We start from the raw sequence: 10,000 nt of genomic DNA, 5'->3' as shown, positions 1-10,000 counted from the left end.
AACAACATCACCTTTACCAACACAAGGACAGAATATATCACGCCCTAAGCCAACAAGTGCTCCCATATGTACCCCATTTCCATCAACACTGTATGAACAACCTCAACTGGTGAACTCCCTCAACGCACACTGGCATCACTTCGCGCCCGTACATTTATTTAATCTATCTCCACCAGCATCTTAAATACGACTTACTTTATGGTGCTTGTGTAAATACTATGTACTTTTATTACTACTATACTAAAATTGTTGCTATTACTACTTTTTTTTTATGATTCTCGTGTCTTTTTTCTTAATTGGTCAGTGTCTGTCTTATGTATAAATAATTGTGAGTTTTGTTATCCTTGTCTAGAATTGTTACGAACCTCTTTTGTTTAATCTTGTCTTTCTGTTTGTTACGCTGTCTGTTTTTCGCCTTTCCTTGTCAGTCATCGTTCTGTCATCACTTATAACTATCTATCTATCTTACTGTTGCCCTTATTATCATTTATTCATTGTCTATCTATTATCTTTTTTTCGTCCTATCTTTCTTTTTTTCTTGTCTATTTTTCGTCTTTTCTTGCTCTGTTATCGTCTTTCTCTGGTCTATCTTCGTCTTCTCTCTATATATATGCTTTATCATCGTTTTTTATCTAACTTATCATCTTTCCTTGTCTATTTTCATGTTTCCTTGTATATCACTGTATATTTTTTTTCCTATTATCGTCTGTCTCTCTATCATACCTTCGTTTTTCTTCCTTTATTATTTATTCTCTCTCTCCTATCATATTCTCTCACTATGGCGTATAATAATCTTTCTCTCTAGCCTCTATCATTGTTTCTCTCTCTCTTATATCACTTTTATCGTCTTTCTATCTTCTTTTCTTCGTTTATCATTGTCGTTCTCTCCTATCATCATCTCTTCATCATCGTCATTCTCTATCACTGTTTCTCTTGCTATCCACCTTCTCTCACTATTGTCCATCATTCTCTTTCACTCTATCTTCTTCTTTCCTTCCCCTTATCATTGTTTCTCTCATCCATCACTATCTTCTTCGTCTTTCTCTCTAGCTTCGTTCTTTCTTTCCTATTCCTTTTCTCCCACTTATCACCTTCTCTCTTCTTTCTATTTTCCTATTTTTCGTCCTTCCTTCCTCTATATTTCAGCATTTTCTCTCCCTCTCTTTTTCTTTTCTTTTCCCTTTTTTTTTTTTTTTATATTCGCTTCTGACCTCCGTGTGGGGCCTGGCACCTTAGTGTGTATTCTTTTTTTATTTTAATCAAAATTTCTGTTGCCCTTGACCGGTGCCCTTCTTACCTAAAAAAAAAATAAATAAATAAATAAATAAAATGAATAAATAAATAACTTTTTCTCACTACTGGTTCGTGAATAGAACAAGAAGTGAAGTAATATTGAAGTAATGATGTACTGACCCAATTCTTTCTCCTCCCAGCGTGAGTGGCGAGAGAATGTTGACAAATGCTGGGTTAATAATAGCAAAGAACACAGAGAGCCTTGACGAGTGGGCGCAAAAAACACAGGGAGGCTTCACGAGTTGGTGTAGACTTGTTACTGCAGGTGTGGGGATTATATGTTTGTGAATACTGGTGGAGGAGGAGGAGGAGGGAGGAGGAGGAGGAGGAGGAGGAGGAGGAGGAGGAGGAGGAAGGTAGTCGGGAGTAAGCAAACACAAGGAAAAGAATGTACAATAAAAGTAATAGAAATAGTAGTAGTAGTAGTAGTAGTAGTAGTAGTAGTAGTAGTAGTAGTAATAGTAGTAGTAGTAGTAGTAGTAGTAGTAGTAGTAGTAGTAGTAGTAGTAGCAACACCACTTCTACCACGACCACCAGCACCACCATCACCTTTCCTCTTCCACTTCTCTCCCCCCCCCCTCTCTCACTTCCCACCCTTCCACAAGAACACAAGGAAATCAGGAAAACAGCAGAAAGCCACCAGTAGGCCTACAAGTGGCGGTCCCTGTACAAAACACATCCACTTCTTCCTATCCACATACCTGCCTGACCCTTCAAAGCTCCCTATTGACTTACTAACAACCTGATTACTCTGTTTCTGAGTCCGGGCTTTGCTTTAATCACTCTTCTTTGCAGGTTTGAGTCCTTCTCCAGAGGATTTGATGTGCACGTTTCCTACAAGGCGAGAGATGACAATGGGGACCCCTTCTATTTTGGTAAGGTGTTCTGCTGATGACTCTCTCTCTCTCTCTCTCTCTCTCTCTCTCTCTCTCTCTCTCTCTCTCTCTCTCTCTCTCTCTCTCTCTCTCTGGAGCACGTTTTTCTCAACTTTTTTAATGTTTCTTTTCTCTTTTTTTTCTTTTTTTTGTTTTCTTTTTTTTCCTTGTTTTGTTGTTTTCTTTTCTTTTCTCTTTTTTCCGCTTTTCTTTTCTTCTCTTTTCTTTCTTATATTTTCTTAACTTCTCTCTCTCTCTCTCTCTCTCTCTCTCTCTCTCTCTCTCTCTCTCTCTCTCTCTCTCTCTCTCTCTCTCTCTCTCTCTATCTTTCTCTCTCTCTCTCTCTCTCTCTGCCCTAAATTTTAATCCAAAACTTCGTCACAGATTCCTGAATGAATAACGATGAGTCAACAGGAAAGTGAAGTGAGTATGTGAGTGTGTGCGTGTGTGCGTGAGTGTAGTGGGAAAGAATGTGTGTGTGAGTGTGTAAGTGTGTGTGTGTTGTAATGTAACACAGGATTGGCTTAAGTTATGTAGGTGAAGGTGGTACGGCATGTAGCAGTAATTGAAAAGTGTGTGTGTGTGTGTTGTGTGTGTGTGTGTGTGTGTGTGTGTGTGTGTGTGTGTGTGTGTGTGTGTGTGTGTGTGTGTGGTGTGTGTGTGTGTGTGTGTGTGTGTGTGTGTGTGTGTGTATGTCGGGTACTTGTGAGTAGAATATTAATTGGTGGTTTAATAGTTGATAGCGAAAGAAGGAAACACAGGTGGTAGAGAAGATCAAGAGAAAGATTTGGTGATTTATTTATTTATTTTTTTTACCTTTTCTCTTCTTTTCATTATCATTTACTTATCTGTCATTGTTCTCCTTAACTTCCTCTCTTTCCCTTTTTCTTCTCTTTATCATTATCTCCTTATGTCTTATTGTTCTTCCTAACTTCTTCTCTCTTTCTCTTTTCTTCTCTTTTCTGTTATTTTCTTACCTCTTATTGTTCTCCCTAACTTCCTTTTATTTTTACTTTTCTTCTCTATTATTGTTTCCTCTTTTATTGTTCTCCTTAACTTTCTTTCTCTTCCTTCTTCTATCTCTCCTTCGTTCTTCTTTTCCTGTTATTTTTTTCATTATCATTACGCCCTTATCTCTTCTCCTCTAACTCATGTCTTTCACTTTTTTCTTTCCCTTTTTTCCTTTTTTCCTCCTCCTTATCTCTCTGTCTCCTCTTCTCCCATCCTTCTCCATTCTTTAAGTATCAGCATTTAATTACAATTCCCCTCCACTTCTTTATAATTTTTTCTCTTCATCCCTCTCCTTTCATTTCTTCATGTGTTTCCTTTACTCTTCTCTACTGTCTCTTTCTCTTATTCTTTATCATTTCTTCCATTCATCTCTTCTTCATGTCTGTTTTCCTTATGCCTATTTTCTTTATTTCTTTACATTCCCCTTCTCTTCTTTATCATCTCCTGTCATTTCTTCACTATTCTTCCTCTCCTTCATCCTTTTCACCATCCCTTCTCATTTCTTCCCAATACCTCTTCTCCTTCCTATCCTCTCTCATTTTCTCTCTATTCCCCTTTTTTTCTTTATGGTTCCCTTTCTTTTCTTTAACTCTTTCCCCCTTTGTCTCTCTCCTTCAATCTTTCACAATTCCTCCTTTTCTTCCTTGCCTGTTCTCTCCTTCGTCTTTTTTTCTCTCAGTTTTTTTCATAATTCCTCTTCTAGTATTCCTTAACCCTTTCCCCTTCGTCGCCTTCTGCAGGTAACAATGGGAACTATTTCGACACCTGGTTTGACAATAAGGAGCAGAGCGGCCTGCCCCCGTGGGAACCTTACCCTGAGGTGTGGCGTCACGTGTGCCATACCTTTGACACCTCCACCTATACACTCTACTGGGAAGGACAGGTGAGATGGGCACAGGTAGACGGTGGAATAGGTGACAGGACGTGGTTGGTGAGTGTGGTAGGAGTTGAATTTGATAGAAGGATAAATTGAGAAGTTATTAGAGTAGGTTTAAGAAGAGAGTGGGACACGTAGTTAGGTAGACAGTAGGATAAATGGGGGAGTTATTAGCGAGAGGGTTTGAAGTTTAATTATACTGTGGAATAGGTAGTTAGGTAGACAGTATGAGTTATTAGAGTAGGATAGAGGTTTGATTTGAAGTTTGAAGTTTAATTATACTGTGGACATGGGTAGGTTAGGTAGACAGTATGAGTTATTAGAGTAGGATAGAGGTTTGATTTGACTGTGAAATAGAGAGTCAGGTAAACAGTAGGGTAAATGAAGGAATTATTAGATGATTAGGATAGATTTAATCAAACAGAGGAATAGGAAAATTATAGAAAACAGTAGAACAGAAGTGGTTATTCAGGAATCGAGAAACATAAGGAGTGTAAAAAAATAAATAAATAAATCAAAAATAAATAGATAAATAGAGCAAGATGAGAGATGAAAGTAAAGACGGTGGTTTAGCGGAAAATAAAAAAAAGATCAGGAAAGGAAAAGAAAAAGAAAAGTGATTTAGAGTAAAGTAAAAACAGAGGAAATTAGGGATAGAAGATGAAAAAAGAAAGAGATTTGGAGGAAAGCAAAGATGAACACAAGATAACGAGCAGCAGAAGGCCGAGGCAGGTGAGGGCAGGTGAGAAAAGGTGGGAACTGGGGAAGGACGGTGAGACGAGGTGGAGAACAGGTAGTGGGGAAGGTGAGAGTGAGGAAAAGGGTGGAGGAAGAGTAAACAAAAAAAAAAAGAAAAAAAGAAAAGAAAAACAGGTGAGTTGTACAGGTAGTGAGAGCAAGGCAAGGATTACGTGAATAGGTAACTATTTTCTACCAGGAGAGAGAGAGAGAGAGAGAGAGAGAGAGAGAGAGAGAGAGAGAGAGAGAGAGAGAGAGAGAGAGAGAGAGAGAGAGAGAGAGAGAGAGAGAGAGAGAGAGAGAGAGAGAGAGAGAGAGAGAGAGAGAGAGAGAATATGCCAGCTTTCTTCTTTTTTCTTTTTTTAATTGAAATACGAGGAAGTTAATGTAAAAATATCCTGTCTTTCCGGGTTCATTTCTTTGTCTGTCTTTTTCTGTATGTCTGTTTGTAGGTCAGCACTTATTACTGGTCTTTTTTTCTCTTACGATTTAACTTTTTTTTTTTTACTTATGTTCTTGTGTGCGTATATAATCGTACGTACGTGTGTGTGTGTGTGTGTGTGTGTGTGTGTGTGTGTGTGTGTGTGTGTGTGTGTGTGTACCTGCTTGCCTGTCTGTCTGTCTGTCTGTCTGTCTGTCTATCTGTCTGCCTGTCTGTCTATCTATCCATCTATCTATTTACCTGTCTATCTATATATTTACCTGTCTGTCTGTCTGTCTATATGTATGTAAGTCTGCATGTGTGTATGTATGTATGTGCGTATGTAGTTTGTATGCCTGTATGTACGCACGTGTGTCTACCACTAACACTCCGCTCCCTTCCTCCGCCCCACCGTCAGGCAGTGTTCCGGGGGCCCTTGGCGGGGAAGTGGCCGTGCCCCCTCAACGGAACCCTCGTGTTGGGGCAAGAGCAGGACAACCTTGGGGGCGGCTTCGATAAACACCAGGTAGAGAGAGAGAGAGAGAGAGAGAGAGAGAGAGAGAGAGAGAGAGAGAGAGAGAGAGAGAGAGAGAGAGAGAGAGAGAGAGAGAGAGAGAGAGAGAGAGAGAGAGAGAGAGAGTATATGAATGGATCAGACGCAGTGGTAAGTACACAAAAACACTCTCGAAGGTAACAAAGACAAATAATTAAGTTTTCAAGGATGTTTTTTGTCATTCAGTATTATTTTCAAAGGCCACAGAAATAAATAATTGCGTTTTCAAAGAATTTCTTGTCTCTTAAGGATAAATAATTGGGTTTTTAAAGAGGTTTTTGCCATTTAAGAATAAATAATTTGGTTTTCAAGAAAGTTTTTGTCACTTAAAGATAAATAATTGAGTTTTCAAGGCGGTTTTTGTCACTTAAGGATAAATAATTGAGTTTCCAAGGATGTTTTGCCATTCAGTATTATTTTCAAAGGCCACAAAAATAAATAATTACGTTTCCAAGGATATTTTTGCCAACGTGATGCTGAATACTTGTTGAACTGTTAGTGGACTTGAAAACCAAATCCTCAGTAACCTCCGTACAATACATCAGAAGGTGTCGCGGTAAGACGCTGAAGTGTTTGAGAATGGACATGAAGAACTTAAATCCCTGGAAAAAGAAAAAGAAAAAAAGAAAAAAAAACACACACACAAAATAAAACACAAAATAAAACAGGAACAGAAAAAAAATAAAGGAACACTCACCAAGTCCAGGTAACTGAGGTGAAGATGCGAGTCAGCACACAGCATCCAGCACTCGACTACCAGAACCACCACTCAAGAATGAAAAATAAATAAAAATAAATATAAATAAATAAATAAATAAATAAATAAATAAATAAAACACTTTCCTTTCACCGTAACTCTCGCCTCTTCTTTCACTCAGTTCACATAAACTCACAAAACCAACTTTCCACCTCTTCGTCCAGTCAATTGAAGAAAACCCTCACAACTTGCTTCACTCCGCACCTGAACACACCTGCTGCATCTTGACTAGCGTGAAGTGAGCGCGAGGTGAACGTGAGGTCAGCGAGAACAATAAGTAAATAAGAAAAGTTGACATGGAAATAGGAACGTGTCTGATCATTTGATGTTTATAAGTGAATGAAGGGAAGGGAATTTTAAGCAAAAGTTCCTCTGTATCTGTTACTGAAGTGCTGTGAGGTGCTCTTACTGGTTCGTGGCGTGGAGAAACGTGATGCGATAGTGAGGCGGTGGAGATGCATGGAGAGGCGTGGAGGTGATGTGGAGAGGAGGTGGAAATGAGTGGAGAGGCCTGGAGAAGGTGGAGAGACGATGATGAGTGGAAAAAACTGGAGAAGCGGTGGAAATAAGTGGAGAGGCAGTGGAGAAGCATGGAGAAGCGTGGATATATGTGGAGAGGAGGTGGAGATGAGTAGAGAGGCCTGGAGAGGGTGAGGAGATGGTGGAGATGAGTGGAGAAACCTGAAGAAGCGGTGGAAATACGTGGAGAGGCGGTGGAGATGCATGGAGAGGCGTGGAGGTGATGTGGAGAGGAGATGGAAATGAGTGGAGAGGCCTGGAGAAGGTGAGGAGACAGTGATGAGTGGAAAAAAAACTGGAGAAGCGGTGGAAATGCGTGGAAGGAGAGGCGGTGGAGAGAATCGTAGGGAAGACTGGAGATGATGTGGAGAGGAGGTGGAGAAGCACAGACACGTATCCACACACTTTTCTTTCACGATGCAGTTATTCATCAGTGTTATTTAATCAGTATTCAATGAGTATCAAAGTTTGTAAAGTGCTACGTTTTGTTGTTGTTTATTATGGTTCTTTTTTATCATTACCTATCAGAAGTCGTATTAATATCATTGGTTTTATTTTCCTTTTTTTTTTTTTCTCTCTCTCTCTTTTCACTCTGTTCTATTTTGTTTCAGCACCAGTTGGAAAAAAACGAGTTAATTTGTTCACTTATTGGATTTTTTTTTTTATTTGCTGTTTTGTCAAGGTTTACTATTATTTATTATTTATTGTATTTTACTTTATCGTGACTTCATTTATTCGATTTTTTTATTCATCTTTTTATTTTATCATCACTTCACTTCATCGAATTTTTAGTCATAGTTACCTTATCATCGCTTATCTTACTTGTTTTTTTTTTATTGTGTTTTATCTTATCATCATTTCACTATTTTTTTTTACTCTAACATCACTTTATTTACTCGATTTTTTACTGTAACTTTGCTCTTCACTTTACTCAATTTCTTTATTCATCTTTACCATCACTTCACTACTCGTCACCCACTTTTGTTTTTATTCATCTTCACTATATCACTACTTCACTTACTCGTCTTCTTCTTACTCAGCTTTACGAAACCATCACTTCGTTTAATCTTTTACTCACCTTTATTCTATCACCACTTCATTGACTCATCTCTTACTCATCATTAAATCACAACTGCATTTCACTCGTCCTTTTTTACTCAACTGCACGTTATGTCCAGCTGAAAGACCTTTGATCCCCTTACTGTACCCTTACATTCCTTCCTAACTGATGCATTATTGGAATCACATCACCAAAAATCACCACTTCTTGCCTACTTCATTGCCTTTCTTCTGTAATTCACGCTTTATTTGTCAGAAGCTTTATCGAAAAATCAAATGCTACCACCACACTTCTCGGTTCACTTCCCTTCAGGACTTCAGCACTCTGGCGTGTCACTACTGCCCTGTTATGTCACGCAGCAAGACTTCTGTAGCGCGGGTCAGTCAGTGAGCACCAAAGCCAGGCCTGAAAAGAGGGGAGATGAGGGGAATGTGAGAGATGGTAGAGGGTGTGTGTGTGTGTGTGTGTGTGTGTGTGTGTGTGTGTGTGTGTGTGTGTGTGTGTGTGTGTGTTAACCTTCATGTCCGTATGTATGAATGTTAGAGTGTCAGTTCGTTTTGTTTTGATTTGTGATTTTTAGTACATATATGTTTCATTCATGCATCTGTGGTCAAAAATCTCTCTCTCTCTCTCTCTCTCTCTCTCTCTCTCTCTCTCTCTCTCTCTCTCTCTCTCTCTCTCTCTCTCTCTCTCTCTCTCTCTCTCCCCGAGTAGATCTTCCGCGGGGACATGACTCAGGTGTCGCTGTGGGATCGCGTGGTGTCTCCATTCCAGGTGAGCGCTATGGCGGCCTGCAGGGAGCCTGGCCGCGGCAACCTGTTCTCCTCAGACACCTTCCCGCTGGAGGAGGTGGGCGTGCAGGCGTCCCAGCACAGCCTCGCCACCCTGTGTCAGTAGGTAACCCCACCCGTGGCCTGTGTATCTTAACGCTCCATTCCGTCACTCATGTGGTTAGATCCGTGTGTCTGCTTGGTTTCATGTGGTTTTCTTCTACTGAGCCAACTCAGAGCCTGAAAGAGTCGTGTTCCACGCCCCAGGCACACCCAGCACCACGTGGTGTTCCCGGAGGAGCGCACCCTGAGGGAAGCTCGCAGCCTGTGTCGCCGCCTCAACGCCAGCCTGGCCGTGCCCGCCTCGGCTGACGACAATCGGCTCCTGGCAGACCAGCTGCCGGCCTTCCAGGACGCCTGCGTGCCCACCGCCGCCTGGAAGCTGTGGCTGGGCATCACTGACAGGGCGGAGGACGGCGTCTGGAGGAAGTTCCACAATAACGAGCAGATCTCCTACCGCAACTTCCCGCCGGTGAACGCCGCCTCCTCCTACTACTGCGCCTCCATGAAGCAGGACGGCTTCTGGGACGGTGACCGCTGCGCCAACAGGCGGTGCGCCGCGTGCCACGTGGAGCGGTCCTCCTTCCTCTACCTGCGAGGGCTGTGCTTCGACACCAAGTTCCGGATGCGGTTCAGGGCTCAGGGTTATATCAACGGCCGCCCTTTCTTCCGCGGCTACTACGACAAGGTCATCCTGTGGCAGGAGCAGCACAAGCAGTGGGCGCTAGTGGACGCCGTGACCAACGCCACGATGCTGGCCACCCAGGACGTGGCCGACAACGACTATCCGCTGGGCAGACACCCTTGGGAGGCGCGGCGCGGCCTGTGTAGCCGCCCCAAGGGCACCGTGATGCCGCTCAGCCTGTCGTCCTGCGAGGACCACGAGTTCACCTGCAGCACGGGGGACTGCGTGCCGCGCGGCCTGCGGTGCGATTTCCGCTACGACTGCGGCGACGGCAGCGACGAGGAGAGCTGCGGGGTGGTGCAGCTCAAGGACCACCTGCAGAGGGAGCTGCCGCCGCCGGGGGTGGACGGGGGTCCCCTCACCGTGACGACCTCTATCACC

General features: G+C 42.2%; 1 protein-coding gene across 1 annotated transcript in view; it reads left to right on the top strand.

The window, feature by feature from the left end:
- Positions 1-10,000, top strand: part of LOC135088869 (uncharacterized) — an 18,198-nt gene that overhangs the window by 5,046 nt on the left and 3,152 nt on the right. The window contains exons 3-7 of the mRNA XM_063983931.1: positions 2,089-2,168; positions 3,920-4,062; positions 5,634-5,741; positions 8,819-8,997; positions 9,142-10,000. The exon at positions 9,142-10,000 is cut by the window's right edge and continues 274 nt beyond it. Coding sequence (XP_063840001.1) covers positions 2,089-2,168; positions 3,920-4,062; positions 5,634-5,741; positions 8,819-8,997; positions 9,142-10,000 — 1,369 coding nt within the window. The remainder of the gene's footprint in view (positions 1-2,088; positions 2,169-3,919; positions 4,063-5,633; positions 5,742-8,818; positions 8,998-9,141) is intronic.

Source organism: Scylla paramamosain, chromosome 32, assembly GCF_035594125.1.
Source record: "Scylla paramamosain isolate STU-SP2022 chromosome 32, ASM3559412v1, whole genome shotgun sequence".
Taxonomy (NCBI): domain Eukaryota; kingdom Metazoa; phylum Arthropoda; class Malacostraca; order Decapoda; family Portunidae; genus Scylla; species Scylla paramamosain.
Note: the sequence above shows the minus strand (reverse complement) of the source record. Positions and strands in the feature narration are given on the sequence as shown.